Source organism: Oncorhynchus kisutch, linkage group LG18, assembly GCF_002021735.2.
Source record: "Oncorhynchus kisutch isolate 150728-3 linkage group LG18, Okis_V2, whole genome shotgun sequence".
In the NCBI taxonomy this organism is placed as follows: domain Eukaryota; kingdom Metazoa; phylum Chordata; class Actinopteri; order Salmoniformes; family Salmonidae; genus Oncorhynchus; species Oncorhynchus kisutch.
Window position 1 is genome coordinate 22,956,245 of NC_034191.2, and position 17,282 is coordinate 22,973,526.

A 17,282-nucleotide genomic window follows, 5' to 3' on the forward strand; every position below is an offset into this window, starting at 1 on the left:
ATTCCTCTGACACGGCCTGGTATAGAGGTCCCGGATGGCAGAAAGCTTGGCACCAGTGAAGTACTGGGCCGTACACACTACCCTCTGTAGCAGTTGCCATACCAAGCGGTCAGAATGCTCTTGATGGTGCAGCTGTAGAACTTTTTGAGGACCTGTAGATGCTCAAAAAGCACCCAACATAGTGACATATGCTGCCACGTCTGGACTCCCAGAGGACCTCCCCTCCACCTTTCCACCTTTCAACAGGAGAAACCTTCCAAACCTCTCCTTTTTGTCAGGATACACCATATCCAAAGGCTTATCCAAGCCATTCAAATGCTCTTCATAGAGCAAGTAACCCAACTATTGTATTGACCAATTTATTAAATATAATTGCATATAAGGCCTTTCTATCTTTGTTTTCCTGTTATGTCCATGCCCATGTAACAGTATAACTTTAAACCGTCCCCTCGCCCATACCCGGGCACGAACCAGGGACCCTCTGCACACATCAACAACTGACACCCAGGAAGCATCGTTACCCATCGCTCCACAAAAGCCGTGGCCCTTGCAGAGCAAGGGGAACTACTACTTCAAGGTCTCAGAGCAAGTGACGTCACCGATTGAAACGCTATTTAGCGCGCACCACCGCTAACTAAGCTAGCCGTTTCACATCCGTTACACCCACAAGGATATCTAATTAGCATAATACACAAACAAAAATGTAATGCAAATTCATCTCCATGAAGAACAGCAAGTCACACTAATAAACTATAGGCCTACTTAGTTCATGCACAAATTAATTAATAAAGGATCCAGGACATTAATTGACAAGGTAGTCAACAGTTTTTATTTTTCAAATGTGATCAAGGGATATGTCATACCTGAATAAATCCAAAAGGGGGCAACATATACAAAGCAAAGGCATGAAGGACCAGTCTGGAGCTTACAATCAGATGCTCAAATTTATTACAATTTTATTTAACTTAAAATTAAATTAAATATTTAACCAGGTAGGCTAGTTGAGAACAAGTTCTCATTTACAACTGCGACCTGGCCAAGATAAAGCATAGCAGTGTGAACAGACAACAACACAGAGTTACACATGGAGTAAACAATTAACAAGTCAATAACAAAGTAGAAAAAAAAGAAAAAAAAAGAGAGTCTATATACATTGTGTGCAAAAGGCATGAGGAGGTAGGCAAATAATTTAAATTTAGCAGATTAACACTGGAGTGATAAATGATCAGATGGTCATGTACAGGTAGAGATATTGGTGTGCAAAAGAGCAGAAAAGTAAATAAATATAAACCGTATGGGGAAGAGGTAGGTAAAATTGGGTGGGCGATTTACCGATAGACTATGTACAGCTGCAGTGATTGGTTAGCTGCTCAGATAGCAGATGTTTGAAGTTGGTGAGGGAGATAAAAGTCTCCAACTTCAGCGATTTTTGCAATTTGTTCCAGTCACAGGCAGCAGAGAACTGGAACGAAAGGCGGCCAAATGAGGTGTTGGCTTTAGGGATGATCAGTGAGATACACCTGCTGGAGTGTGTGCTACGGGTGGGTGTTGCCATCGTGACCAGTGAACTGAGATAAGGCGGAGCTTTACCTAGCATGGACTTGTAGATGACCTGGAGCCAGTGGGTCTGGCGCGAATATGTAGCGAGGGCCAGCCGACTAGAGCATACAGGTCGCAGTGGTGGGTGGTATAAGGTGCTTTAGTAACAAAACGGATGGCACGATAGATGTCCACATATTCTAGGTCAGAACCATCCAGAATGGTGATGCTAGTCGGGCGTGCGGGTGCAGGCAGCGAACGGTTGAAAAGCATGCATTTGGTTTTACTAGCATTTAAGAGCAGTTGGAGGCCACGGAAGGAGTGTTGTATGGCATTGAAGCTCGTTTGGAGGTTAGATAGCACAGTGTCCAAGGATGGGCCGGAAGTATACAGAATGGTGTCGTCTGCGTAGAGGTGGATCAGGGAATCTCCCGCAGCAAGAGCAACATCATTGATATATACAGAGAAAAGAGTCGGCCCGAGAATTGAACCGGACAGCATGCCCTCCGATTTGACACACTGAAATCTTTCTGCAAAGTAGAATGATAATGCAAATCTCAGGTAGCCTATCACTGCCTCTAGAACACTAGAAGGGGCTGACCATGGCATGTGGTACATGTACATCCTTGGGGTACTTAGGATTTAAATATCATCTCAAGACATAGTGAGATAAGGATATCAAATTACTGTACACGTGATGACAGTCGATAGGCTAAATTTGTTAATGATACAGTACGTTTGTCATTTAGCAGAAGCTCTTATCTAGAGTGACTTGCAGGAGCAATTAGGGTTAAGTGCCTTGCTCAAGGGTACATCTGCATATTGTTTTACCTAGTCAGTCAACGAATCAGTAAATCGGACATTTTCGAGTTTCTTAGTTCCTTCAAGCACATGAACGCGGCATTTATCTTGTGGGTGTCAGTCAAACAATTGTATGGTTTCTGTTTTTTAATCAAACATATCTTGCTTCTGGTAGATCCATACCAGTTAAATGAACAGCAAAAGATGAGTAGCCTAAATGAAAGTCTCTCGTGGATCGAGCATCTGACCAATTACAAAATACTTTCGTTTTTTTTCTTCTTTGTATTATTGAATCATGTTTTTTCTTTGTATTATTGAAATTACAATACAATTACAAATAAGCATAGGACATAACTACAAATATATTGTATTCTTATGAAATTAAACAAAAATGATTAATTAAAATCACTACACATGAATTTGCCAGTGACAACAGTTTCATGAAAGTGAAAGTACCTCCAATCAAATACAAAGAAAAAGGTCAGGGCTTCCAATTGTAAACCTTGTAAGAAATATATAGTTTTTTTGTCATTGACTAATTCTAAATGTTTGATTGAATATTCGATTTCATGTTTTAAAAAATATTGCATTTGGGAACTGATATTTGATTTTGTGCAAGTAAAATGTACCATAGAGAATGAAGAAATTAACAATTAATTCAGTAGGAGTAGGGGCAACTTTTATACACAGCTTATAAGTGTGACTGTGAAGTTATTTTGGAGGGAGCTAAGTATTACATATTTAATTGAATTAATACGATCCATATATTTACAATGAAGGATGTAATATGTTGTTATTCAAATTAAATCAATGCTACAAAGCGAGATTTTAGTTCTGGGCTAACGGAGATGACCGATGACACCATGGAACTATCATTCGTGGCGGAGGGTATATTGCGCATTGACGTAGTCGGCGGAGGGATATGGTGTAAAATATGTGTCACGGTACTCTTTTCGCAATTTGCTCTGTATTGACATTGGTAGCGTGTCAGCAGACAACGCTGTACCTGGTCAATGTGATGGGAAGGGACAAGACGAAACCAAAATGAATTTTCAGGTGAAGCGTAATAAGGGACATACGTTGAATGGTTTTACTTGTCGTACTGTAAAGGTTAACTTGAATCGGTTGCCATTTTCTTGCTGACCCAATGATGTTCGCCCTGTGACTGAGATGTGATGGCCCAATGATGAAAATCAAGGAATTTGAATAGATGCATTTTGGATTACATTGAAGAGAATCGCACGAACATCAATGTTTTCGAAGAGGAGAGACGTCACCTGGTTTGAACATCTCGCCACAAGAGGACTATTATGACAGCGTTAGCTGGCTGTGACTTACACAAATTCTATTCAAACTCATTGGTGTTGCATTTCATAGTTTTTCAGGCACATATATAACGTTAGGCCTGTATTTTGTATTTTCTTGCGATAATCTGAAAATCACAAATTGATGTCCGTCCATTCAATTGATATTCTGTTTAGTTAGCATGAAGCTAACGTTAAATGTAGCTAGCTAGCTAACTATATAAAATGTTGTTAGCATGGTTGCTTGCCAGCTACAATGCATGGACAACATGACGCTTGTCGTCACAGCATGTCACTCTGGTTATATAGTTGAAGTGTTTGTGGGTGTTTGAAGCTTGCAATCTATTTATCCAGGACACTTGACATCATGTAGAATGTCTGGCAAAGCAGTTTTTGAGCTCATTTGTTTGCCATCTAAATGCATATTTAACTAGCTAACTAGCCAGTTTGCAACGCTAGCAATCTGGATCAGAAAATGACAGCTGGCAGTAGGGACTGACATTGTGTACCTTGGGATTGTGGCCAGCCATGCGTACAGCTGACTGCAGTGTCTGATTGTGGAAATAGTTCAAGGTAAAGCCTTATATAATCTGTTGTAATTGGCTACTGACAGGGAAGAATTTTACACTAGCTCCAGTTTTGCATCCCATTTTAAACGTGATCAGTTGCATCATCACCTGGCTGTTTCTCAGGCAATATCAAAGGTGGACTGGAATGCATGCTTGTCCTTGTAAAACTGACTTGTATTCTGTGAACGCCACAATCACTAGTTTGCTTGACAGCTAAATCAAGGTTCTACCATCAAAAGAGAGCATCCTTCAAAGTGCATTACTGAAGAAAGAACCTTTTGACACCTGACCTAAATTGGACAGTTACGTTGACAATGGAGACTGTTGGAGACTTTGAATACAGCAGAAAGGACCTGGTGGGACATGGTGCTTTTGCTGTGGTGTTCAAAGGAAGGCACAGAAAGGTAAATATCTGGAACATTAAAGGTCTGCATCTCCATCTTTCCCATTGCATTGCTTGTCTCCTCCCTACTCCTTCCCTACCTTCCCTCTCCTCTATTTGTCTCTGAGGTTATGTGAGAGTGGTGACGTTTATATAAATCTGGGTCAATGGCATTGCACTGCAGTAAATTAACTGTCATTTGGCATCATTTTGTTTAGTTTTCCTTCAACTAACTAGATGTTTAAATATTTGTTATTAGTGATGCAAGTATTGCAATGAAATACAATTATATCAATTTACAGGCATACCTTATTCAAATATAACAATGTTATTTACATGTTTGATTATGCATGTTATTGTTTCATAAGCCTCGATCATGCGATGTTGTGCAATCTTGCGTTATGGTCTGGCACTGGGGTGCATTGAGATGCCAGCCGTTCATTCATGAAACGGATGACTCAAACAGCAGTGAATAGCTCACTGACGTAGCCAGCCTAGACAAGGTGGAGAGAAAGGAGCATGTCTTCTTGTTTTTCCTCCTCAAGAGGTCTTCTTTCTCCATTTTCAGTGATGATATGAGCCATGATAATAGTCTACACATCAATGCTTTCTTGACAGTGTTTTATTTTTTTATATGACCAATACAATGAGATGATAGTCTAGTGATGATACATTCGTTCTATTAGCTTGATTGGTCACACACCAGTGATAACAAAGCATATTGACTGACTGACAGGACTGTGGTGACTGTCCATGATGTGGACCAAACTGTTCTGTTGATCAAGGCGCAGCTGAAGGACGGTCAGAGAGGAGAGAATGTTACTTATGTCTGAGCCTGCTCCACATCTATCTCACTGTGTGATGCTTCCAGGGATGATGTCACCATGCTACCCTATTGCCACAGTTGCTCGCGAGTCTGTGTATCCACATCCACCCCCCCCCCCCCCACATTGTCAGCAAAGCATTTTAGTGTCTCCACTCTTAACAATGGAGAGACTTTTTAAAATTAACATTTTAGTTAATTTAGTACAATTCTACACATTTTGCCATAGGGTTGGAGAGAGACTCACCTGACAAAATCAATGGGGGCCCCCAGCAGGCAATTCTATGCTAATAACAAGTTTGGATAGCTGTCTGCAAAACTAATTTAGCAATCTAAAATAGTTTAGCTGATATGGACTAAATGACTGACTGTCAGTGTCTTACATAACAAGGGAAAAACTGGTAATGCACAACCAAATTTCAAAATTGCACCTTGTGTATTCTAACTCGCAACAGTAAGTTGACACTCAGAATTAGTTCCTAAATTGAAACTGGAAATTGATCCGAGGGCCTTCATGCAGCCCACGGGCTGACAGTTGCCCATCCCTGATTTAGACAGTGGGACCTCGTCTGCATTTGCCTGTTGTCTTTTCTATTCTGGATTTTGTCTGCTAAATTACTAAAATGTAAATTTCTCTCGCTACATTGGTGACCAGGGTGGGATCTAGGGCTGGGCGGTATACCTGTATTTTACGATATACTGATTGATACATGGAGCTCTTTGGGTTTTTACTTCTATATGGTATTTTAATATTTTGTTAAATGGGATAGGCCGTGTGTAACATCCATTCTTATAGTTTACTTCGCTAATTGAGTCTTCTCTTTCTGCTCTTTCTCCATGCCGCTTTCCACACAGACCTAACCCTGCCCCCTGTCACTCAAGGAGTGTATTTGTTGTTCCTCGCCCATGAGACACTTGCATTCAGTCTGCATGGTCAATGCAGCACATGCAACAATGTTGATGACGATGATGCTGTTTTCACTTTGCTTCTTAGTATAACTCCACTAGCCTTCTATAATTACACTATTAGTTTGTTTCTTACGATACAAACTAGCTGTTTGCAGATGTATTTTCTTAGCAAGTTGGGCCTAAATCTTCTTAGCCACTAATTGCTTGATAGCTAACTAGTTAGAACAAAGGTAATTAGCTATACAGCCTGATAATACAGTTTCAGTGATGGTATAGACTTAAATCATGCTTGTGCAAAAGTATCTTCTAAAGCAAAGCGGAAAGTGCAAAGGATGAATATGTTAGCTACATGAAGTAGCTAAGAGAAAACATTCAATGTAGTCAAAGATTATAGGGTCTCCTAGGAAACACTTGTCAACACTTTGCTTCCTAACCTGTCACAATAACTCCTCCCTGGCGTTTTCATTAGTTGTCAGTACTATTATATTACACTATTATAACTATAGAATTAGAATAATCATTCTATTTCTATGATTCCAACAGTTCAAGTAAAAACATTGTCACATCCTCCGAATACAACATGTGTAGACCTTACAGTGAAATGCTGACTTACAAGCCCTTAACCAACAATGCAGTTTTAGGGAAAAAAAGTGTTAAGTATTTCCTATAAACTATAACAAATAGTCGTACCCCCAATAAAGGTGATTTTCCCAATAAATTACTGGGAGTTTATATATGGAGTGTGCGACTCTTAAAAAAAAAAACACAAAAAAGAAGTTTATTTGCCATTAGTCAGCACCTCCACACAAAATAATGTTTCTGGGTGTGCGCCAGCTCATGTTTTTTAAGGAAGTATTTACTAAAATCAACTGAAGTAAAAATAAATAAATAATTAAACAGAAACAATAAAATAACAGTATTGAGGCTATACGCAGGGGGTACTGGTACAGATTCAATGTGCGGGGCACTGGTTAGTCAAGGTTATTGAGGTAGCCTATGGGGCCTGGGCACACAAATGGTCCTAAAGAGAAGCATGTGTTGATGACAGTCTCCATCAGAGGTCCAGGATTTTGGCATTTCTGGACTGCGACATTGTAAAATTGTGCCCTCTACGACACTTGCTATATAGTGCATTCGGAAAGTATTCAGACCCCTTGATTCCACATTTTGTTACATTACAGCCTTATTCTAAAGTTGACAAACATTTTTTATTTAATCAATCTCCACATAATACACACATAATGACAAAGCAGTTCTTTGCTTATTTACAAAAAATAAAATCAGAAATACCTTATTTATGAGTAATACCTTATTTATTCAGAGTTCAGGGGTATCCTGTTTCCTTTGTTCATCCTTGAGATGTTTTTACAACTTGGAGTCCATGTGTCGTCAATTCAATTGATTGGACATGATTTGGAAAAGCACACATCTGTCTATATATGGTCCCACAGTTGACAGTGCATGTCAGAGAAAAAACCAAGGTGGAAGGAATTGTCCGTAGAGCTCCGTGGCAGGATTGTGTCGAGGCACCGATCTGGGGAAGGGTACTAAAAATTTTTGCAGCATTGAAGGTCCCCAAGAAGACAGTGAACTCAGAGCTGGCCGCCCGGCCTAACTGAGCAATCGGGAAAGAAGGGCTTTGGTCAGGGAGGTGACCAAGAGCCCGATGATCACTTTGACAGAGCTACAGAGTTCCTCTGTGGAGATGGGAGAACATTCCAGAAGAACAACCATATCTGCAGCACTCCAGCAATCAGGCCTTAATGGTGGTGGCCTGAAGGAAGACACTCCTTGGTAAAAGGCACATGACAACCCGCTTGTAGTTTTCCAAAAGAAACTCAAAGGACTCTCAGACCATGGTTAACAGTATTGTCTGGACTAACCACCAGGGTAGCCTAGTGGTTAGAGCGTTGGACTAGTAACCGGAAGGTTGCAAGTTCAAACCCCCGAGCTGACAAGGTACAAATCTGTCGTTCTGCCCCTGAACAGGCAGTTAACCCACTGTTCCTAGGCTGTCATTGAAAATAAGAATTTGTTCTTAACTGACTTGCCTGGTTAAATAAAGGTAAAAAAAATGCCAAGCTATACAGTGCAGTCTGGAGGAAACCTGGCACCATCCCTATGGCGAAGCGTGATGGTGGCATCATCATGCTATGGGGATGTTTTTCAGCTGCAGGGACTGGGAGACTAGTTAGGATCGAGAAAAAGATGAACAGAGTTCCTTGATGAAAACCTGCTCCAGAGTGCTCGGGACCTCAGACTGGGACAAAGCACCTTTGGCAGTGATTACAGCCTTAAGTGTTCTTGGTTATGATGCTACAAGCTTGGCACCTGTATTTGGGGAATTTCTCCCACTTTTCTCTGCAGACAGGACAGACGACCCTAAGCACACAGCCAAGAGAATGCTGGAGTGGCTTCGGGACAAGTTTCTAAATGTCCTTGAGTGGTCCAGCCAGAGTCCGTACTTGAACCCGATCTAACATTTCTGAAGAGACCTTAAAATAGCTGTGCAGTGAAGCTCCCCATCCAACCTGACAGAGCTTGAGAGTATCTGCAGAGAAAAGTGGGAGAAATTCCACAAATACAGGTGCCAAGCTTGTAGCATCATAACCAAGAACACTCAAGGCTGTAATCACTGCCAAAGGTGCTTCAAAAAAGTACTGAGTAAAGGGTCAGAGAAAAAAACAAAATTTACTTATGTAAATAAATTGCTAAAATTTCAAATCTGTTTTTGCTTTGTCATTATGCGGTATTGTGTGTAGATTGAGACAAAACTATTTAGTACATTTTGGAATAAGGCTGTAACAACAAAATGTGGAAATAGTCAAAGGGTCTGAATACTTTCAGAATGCACTGAACATTGTTTGGTAGGTTACACAAATACTGCCTGAGACACCTGATTTTTGTCTCTGTGCTCAATAAACTGTGAAACACTGTGTGATGGTGTTCTTTGTTCGCATGCGTGAAATGTACGTTATGCAAAACATGTCTCGCACTGTCATTTTTGGCAGAATACGATTTTGGCACTTTTAGAAGGTTAGTGGGGAAGTGAATCATTTAAACCACTTAAATATACTCACATTGTATTTGAAACTCAAATATTCATTTCCCAACTGCTTTTTTTAAATAATCCTACAGGCTCTTTAACATTCTCCATACCTTCTATTCTAATGCATCAACATTATGCATGCCCACCAAACTTTATTGTATTGCTGAGCACATTGTACAACTATTTTGAGGGAAAGTTGTATTGCAAGGGAAGCAATACAGTACCAGTCAAAAGTTTGGACATACCTACTCATTCAATGGTTTTTCTTTATTTTTGCTATTTTTAACATTGTAGAATAATGGTGAAGACATCAACTATGAGTTAACACACACATGGAATCATGTAGTAACCAAAAAGGTGTTAAACAAATATTTTTTATTCTTCAAAGTAGCCACCATTTGCCTTGACGACAGCTTTGCCCACTTTTGGCATTCTCTCAACCAGCTTCATGGGGTAGTCACCTGGAATGCTTTTCCAACAGTTGAAAGAGTTCCCACATGCTGAGCAATTGTTGGGTGCTTTTTCTTCACTCTGTGGTCCAACTCATCCCAAACCATCTCAATTGGGTTGAGGTCGGGTGATTGTGGAGGCCAGGTCATCTGATGCAGCACTCCATCACTCAAATAGCCCTTGCACAGCCTGGAGGTGTATTTTGGGTTATTGTCCTGTTGAAAAACAAATGACACTGAGCGCAATCCAGATGGGATTGCATATCGCTGCAGAATGCTGTGGTAGCCATGCTGGTTAAGTGTGCCATCAAATTCTAAATAAATCATTGACAGTGTCAACTGCAAAGCACCCCCACACCATTACACCACCTCCTCCATACTTCACGGTTGGAACCACACATGCGGAGATCATCTGTTCACCTGCTCAGCATCTCACAAAGACATGGCGGTTGGAACCAAACATCTCAAATTTGGACTCATCAGATCAATCTAATGTCCATTGCCTATGTTTCTTGGCCAAGCAAGTCTTTCTTCTTACTGGTGTTCTTTTAGTAGTGGTTTCTTTGCAGCAATTCAACCAAAAAGGCCTGATTTCACGTGGTCTCCTCTGAACAGTTGATGTTGAAATGTGTCTGTTACTTGAACTCTGAAGCATTTATTTGGGCTACAATCTTAGGTGCAGTTAACAGCAACTTATCCTCTGCAGCAGAGGTAACTCTGGGTCTTCCTTTCCTTTGGCGTTCCTCATGAGAGCTAGTTTCATCATATCGCCTGATGGTTTTTGCGACTGCACTTGAAGAAACTTTCAAAGTTCTTGAAATGTTCCGTATTGACTGACCTTCATGTCCTTTAAAGTAAGGATGGGACTGTCTTTCTCTTTTGCTTATTATAAGATGGCGCCAAAAAACATGGCTGATGTTTTACATTCTCCCAACAAATTGTGCCATTTTTGTTTTTTTTGCATTTTCTTTAACTTATTTTTTTACTTATTGTGTTTGTATTGTTGCTGCTACTGTCTCTTAAGACCGAAATAACTTCTGGACATCAGAACAGCGATTACTCACCACGGACTGGAAGAAACTTTTTCCTTTTAACGAGTCCGACGAGAAGGATATCCTGCTTTCACTGGAACATGCTCAGATCCTCGCCTTTTGTGTGAAGAAATGATGCAGGAAAAGGCGCCGCGGACCAGGCATCCTTTTGAAGATCTGTAGGCGAGCGAGTAAACTCCAACTGCCATCCGTTCTTCTTGCTAACGTGCAATCTTTGGATAATAAAATTGATGACCTATGATTTAATATTATCCTACCAATGGGACATTAAAAACAAACTTATGTTTCCCCGAGACATGGCTGAACGACGATACGGACAATATAGAGCTAGCGGGATTTTCCATGCACCGGCAGAGACGCTACCTCTGGTAAGACAAGGGGTGGGGGTGTGTGTCTTTGTCAATAACAGCTGGTGTGCGATGTCTAATATTAAAGAAGTCTCGAGGTATTGCTTGCCTAAGGTAGAGTATCTTATGATAAGCTGATAAGCTGATCTACTAACAAATGTTATTGTCACCATAAGAATGTTTTGCTCTCATTTACAAACAAATTCTTATTTACAATGACAGCCTACCCCGGCCAAACCCTACCCCGGCCAATGCTGGGCCAGTTGTGCACCGCCCTGTGTGACTCGCAATCACCGGCCGTGATGCAGTGCCTTACATCGTTGCACCACTCGGGAGACCAAACAAGATAGCCCTATTTGGTAAAATACCAAATCCATATTATGGCAAGTACAGCTCAAATAAGTAAAGAGAAACAACAGTCTGTCAATCCGGAAAATTGGAAGTTTCTTCAAGTGCCGTTGCAAAAACCATCAAGCGCATGATAACTCATTTGACTCATTCAGTCTATCTGATAGAAACTTAAGAAACCTGTGTTTGGTTTATTGTCCAAGATCTCTCTCACAAATGATGATACACAGTGCACACAAAGCAATTTAAAGGCCAGTTGGCCTGAGCTTTACACACACAAGCTTCCCTTGGCATTAGTGTAAGTGATGGAGGAACTGAACATGTTTAAAGGGATTTTAACTAGTTGTTCCTTTATGTCACTCCTTCCTCCGACTGCAGAAGACTGATTGGGAGGTGGCGGTCAAGAGCATTACCAAGAAGAACCTCTCCAAGTCCCAGATCCTGCTTGGCAAGGAAATCAAAATCCTCAAGGTGAGTAGTATGCTTAACCTAATTCCTTCTCACTTATCTTGGAAACGTATTTAAAGAATGAGTTGACATCGATCTTCCATTTAGTCATCATGTTTGACTGAAAGGCCTTGACTTATAAATCTAAATAGAAGCCAGTTGTCACGTCAAAGGTACAGTAGCTAATGAAACACTAATGTACTTGTTTTCTTCATGACTTTTTCCAGGAACTTCAACATGAGAACATTGTGGCGCTTTATGATGTCCAGGTAAGTCCTTATCTTGTTTTCCATTGAAGTAAGGTAGAGCTCAGTTGATTGCAGGTAGACCTGAGTGTGTCTACAGTGTTAGCCTAGCGTCACTACTACAGCCGAGTTGGCCTAGCGTCACTACTACAGCGGAGTGGGCCTAGCATCACTACTACAGCCGAGTTGGCCTAGCGTCGCTACTACAGCCGAGTTGGCCTAGCGTCGCTACTACAGCCGAGTTGGCCTAGCGTCGCTACTACAGCCGAGTTGGCCTAGCGTCGCTACTACAGCCGAGTTGGCCTAGCGTCGCTACTACAGCCGAGTTGGCCTAGCGTCGCTACTACAGCCGAGTTGGCCTAGCGTCGCTACTACAGCCGAGTTGGCCTAGCGTCGCTACTACAGCCGAGTTGGCCTAGCGTCGCTACTACAGCCGAGTTGGCCTAGCGTCGCTACTACAGCCGCCGAGTGGGCCTAGCGTCGCTACTACAGCCGCCGAGTGGGCCTAGCGTCGCTGCTACTACAGCCGCCGAGTGGGCCTAGCGTCGCTACTACAGCCGCCGAGTGGGCCTAGCGTCGCTAAAACTCGGAGGCTGCATACTGACTGAGCCTCCAGTTCACTCAGGTGCTTTTTATACTGACCGGTCTTCGTTTCATCTAGCCATTCTCAACAACAGTGCTCAATTAGACCTAAATGGCTAGAAGCAAATTGTTTGAGTCATTATAACTAGCAAAATTGTACAGTGCAGGGCAATGCAGCAGCATACAGGCAGAACACTCTCGATCACAAGCTGACCAGTGAGCCAGACAAACAAATTAGAATGGGTTGCCACGCTCCTGAGTAGACCTTTTCTGTGTTTATCCGGTCCATCTGGAGCTGACTGCATATGTCCAGAGCAGAAGTCTGTGTGTAAAGTCAGTGGTCATGATGTGTAAACCATTAACTCTGACAGATCACTGACTGGTGGGCCAAGGCTGTGACCACTGACTGACTGGAGCCTGGGAGCTTCTCAGTCACATGACACCACATGACTGGCCATGGTTATACCAGCAGCATGCATTGTATGGCCCAACATCTCCCTGGTCGCCAATCAGAACTCGCCACCGACTGTCCTCAGTGATGTGTCCAGGGGCAGGGTCGTCCAAGGTGGGGGACAAAATGGCCGCCACCAAAGGTCAGGCGTTAGTTAGTCGAGCTCATCATAACCTTACTTCATGGTGACTAGTAAACCTGTAGCTTTGGGTCAGCATGGAAATCACTGAGAGCCTTCTGTTAAAGAACAGGGAACAGTCTTTGAAACACCAGCTCAGCCCTGTGTGGGCTTCATTGTTCACTCCACGGTTAGCAGGTAGCGCTATGAGTCTCTGCATTCTCTAGCTATAAAAAGCCTTTCCGGTAGGGCTCCACCCAATTGGGAGAGATTGAAAGAATGGTATTAGAGAGAGCTATTGAAGTGATGATCAAGCAGCGCTGCCCACACGGTGAGGCACTTCCTGTGTGTATGTAAGCCTCCCACCGGGACCCTGCTCTACCCATCCGGCCCTCCTCCCTTCATCCCTCCGGCCACGCCCCTGATGTAATCACCACTTATAGAGTCAGACATTTCCGTTATGCTAATGTAGTGTGTGATGTAAAATGTGTTTGAAAAGTCCGTTGTCAATGCTGAACAGACTGGATGAGTGGAAGTAGGTTACATCCACTAATACAGGCACTAGATGCCGATTTATCTGTTCATACCCCTTATGATTAAGATTTGGATTGGGTGTCAGGGAATCTGATCCTAGATATGTGATTAGGCGGAGGGGCAACTTCTACCTGGAAGTGAATAGGATTGCCACAGAACTCCCCATAACTGAAGACACTGGTTTGGGCTTTGTGTGTAGCTTGTCTTAGAGTCTGTCTCTTGCTCCCCCCTCTCGTCCCATTGGCAGGGCTGTACTCTCCCTGGGCCATCTCTCGCCTCTGCAGCTGTCGCCTTTGGCACACAGGCAGTGGGGCTTAGAGATGCCGTCTGAAAGGAAAGAGCGAAAAAAAAAAGAGCGAAAAGACGGCGTTTAGAGGGAGACGAAGATAGTGTTGCGGTGTTAGGCCTCCAAGCGTCCTCTCTTTCTAGGCTTTCTTTTCACTCTCTCTTTCTATTGCACTCATTTCTCTTCTTTGTTTCTTCCCATGTTCTTTGTTTATTTAGTTGTCTCTCTCGCTCTCTGTCTCTCGCTCTCTGTCTCTCGCTCTCTGTCTCTCGCTCTCTGTCTCTCGCTCTCTCTGTCTCTCGCTCTCTCTGTCTCTCGCTCTCTCTGTCTCTCGCTCTCTCTGTCTCTCGCTCTCTCTGTCTCTCGCTCTCTCTGTCTCTCGCTCTCTCTGTCTGTCTCTCGCTCTCTCTGTCTGTCTCTCGCTCTCTCTGTCTGTCTCTCGCTCTCTCTGTCTGTCTCTCGCTCTCTCTGTCTGTCTCTCGCTCTCTCTGTCTGTCTCTCGCTCTCTCTGTCTGTCTCTCGCTCTCTCTGTCTGTCTCTCGCTCTCTCTGTCTGTCTCTCGCTCTCTCTGTCTGTCTCTCGCTCTCTCTGTCTGTCTCTCGCTCTCTCTGTCTGTCTCTCGCTCTCTCTGTCTGTCTCTCGCTCTCTCTGTCTGTCTCTCGCTCTCTCTCTCTGTCGCTCGCTCGCTCTCTCTCTCTGAAGCTCGCTCGCTCTCTCTGACTCTCGCTCGCTCGCTCTCTCTGACTCTCGCTCGCTCGCTCTCTCTGACTCTCGCTCGCTCGCTCTCTCTGACTCTCGCTCGCTCTGTCGCTCGCGCTCTCTGCCGCTCGCTCTCTCTCTCTGCCACTCGCTCTCTCTCTCTGCCACTCGCCCGCTCTCTCTGTCGATTTGCTCTCTCGGTCGCTCGCTCTCTCTGTCTCATCAAATCAAAGTTTATTTGTCATGTGCTCTGAATACAACCGGTGTAGACCTTACGGTGAAATGCTTACTTACAGGCGCTAACCAATAGTGCAAAAAAGGTATTAGGTTAACAATAGGTAGGTAAAGAAATAAAACAACAGTAAAAAGACAGGCTATATACAGTAGCGACGCTACATACAGACACCGGTTAGTCAGGCTGATTGAGGTAGTATGTACAGTGGGGCAAAAAAGTATTTAGTCAGCCACCAATTGTGCAAGTTCTCCCACTTAAAAAGATGAGGCCTGTAATTTTCATCATAGGTACACTTCAACTATAACAGACAAAATGAGAAAAAAAATCCAGAAAATAACATTGTAGGATTTTTTATGAATTTATTTGCAAATTGTGGTGGAAAATAAGTATTGTGGGAGAACTTGCACAATTGGTGGCTGACTAAATACTTTTTTGCCCCACTGTACATCTAGATATGGTTAAAGTGACTATGCATATATGATGAACAGAGAGTAGCAGTAGCGTAAAAGAGGGGTTGGTGGGTGGGACACAATGCAGGTAGCCCGGTTAGCCAATATGCGGGAGCACTGGTTGGTCGGCCCAATTGAGGTTGTATGTACATGAATGTATAGTTAAAGTGACTATGCATATATGTTAACCAGAGAATAGCAGCAGTGTAAAAAGAGGGGTTGGGGGCACACAATGCAAATTGTCCGGGTAGCCATTTGATTTCCTGTTTAGGAGTCTTATGGCTTGGGGGTAAAAACTGTTGAGAAGCCTTTTTGTCCTAGACTTGGCACTCCGGTAGCGCTTGCCATGTGGTAGTAGAGAGAACAATCTATGACTGGGGTGGCTGGGGTCTTTGACAATTTTTAGGGCCTTCCTCTGACACTGCCTGGTGTAGAGGTCCTGGATGGCAGGCAGCTTAGCCCAGTGATGTACTGGGCCGTAGTGCCTTGCGGTGATGTACTCTCTGTAGTGCCTTGCGGTCGGAGGCCGAGCAATTGCCATACCAGATAGTGATGCAACCAGTCAGGAAGCTCTCGATGTTGCAGCTGTAGAACCTTTTGAGGATCTCAGGACCCATGCCAAATCTTTTTAGTTTCCTGAGGGGGAATAGGCTTTGTCGTGCCCTCTTCACGACTGTCTTGGTGTGTTTGGACCATTCTAGTTTGTTGCTGATGTGGACACCAAGGATCTTGAAGCTCTCAACCTGCTCCACTACAGCCCCGTCGATGAGAATGGGGGCGTGATCGGTCCTCCTTTTCCTGTAGTCCACAATAATCTCCTTAGTTTTGGTTACATTGAGGGATATGTTGTTGTTCTGGCACCACCTGGCCAGGTCTCTGACTTCCTCCCTATTGGCTGTCTCGTCATTGTTGGTGATCAGGCCTACCACTGTTGTCGTCTGCAAACATAATAATGGTGTTGGAGTCATGCGTGGCCATGCAGTCGTGGGTGAACCGGGAGTATAGGAGGGGACTGAGCACGCACCCCTGGGGAGCTCCAGTATTGAGGATCAGCGTGGCAGATGTGTTGCTACCTACCCTCACCACCTGGGGGTGACAGGAAAGTCCAGGATCCAGTTGCAGAGGGAGGTGTTTAGTCCCAGGATCCTTAGATTAGTGATGAGCTTTGAGGGTACTATGGTGTTGAACGCTGAGCTGTAGTCAATGAATAGCATTCTCACATAAGTGTTCTTTTGTCCAGGTGGGAAAGGGCAGTGTGGAGTGCAATAAAAATTGCATCATCTGTGGATCTGTTTGGGCTCGTTCTGTCTCAGTCGCTCGCTTGTTCTGTCGCAGTCTCTAGCTCGCTCTCTCCGTCTCTCGCTCAATGTCGCCATTTAGAGTGTAGCTAATTATTGCACTGTTGTATCTAAACCATTGTGAAATATATTTTCAATATCTACAAGTAATGTATTTTTAGCTTTTTTTGAAGATGATGTACAATACCAAAAGTAAAAGACATAAAAATGTAACTTAAGAATGGGAAGTATCAAAATGGCACACAAAACTGATCTACCGCTTCTTAGACTTGCTTTTAAATAGAATGACAGATCTACAACTCACAATTCTTTGTGAATTTGGTCGGGGCATCCAAAAGTAACATATTGTAGCTTTAATGTTAGTAA

The 17,282-nt window shown here is 43.1% G+C and overlaps 1 protein-coding gene across 2 annotated transcripts in view; it reads left to right on the top strand.

Moving 5' to 3' along the window:
• The first annotated feature begins 3,285 nt into the window (after positions 1-3,285).
• LOC109909220 (serine/threonine-protein kinase ULK2-like) overlaps positions 3,286-17,282 on the top strand; it is a 62,064-nt gene continuing 48,067 nt past the window's right edge. For both annotated transcript variants that reach the window (XM_031795570.1, XM_031795571.1), the window contains exons 1-3: positions 3,286-4,617; positions 11,951-12,043; positions 12,247-12,288. In XM_031795570.1, coding sequence (XP_031651430.1) covers positions 4,528-4,617; positions 11,951-12,043; positions 12,247-12,288 — 225 coding nt within the window. In that variant the 5' untranslated portion in view covers positions 3,286-4,527. The remainder of the gene's footprint in view (positions 4,618-11,950; positions 12,044-12,246; positions 12,289-17,282) is intronic.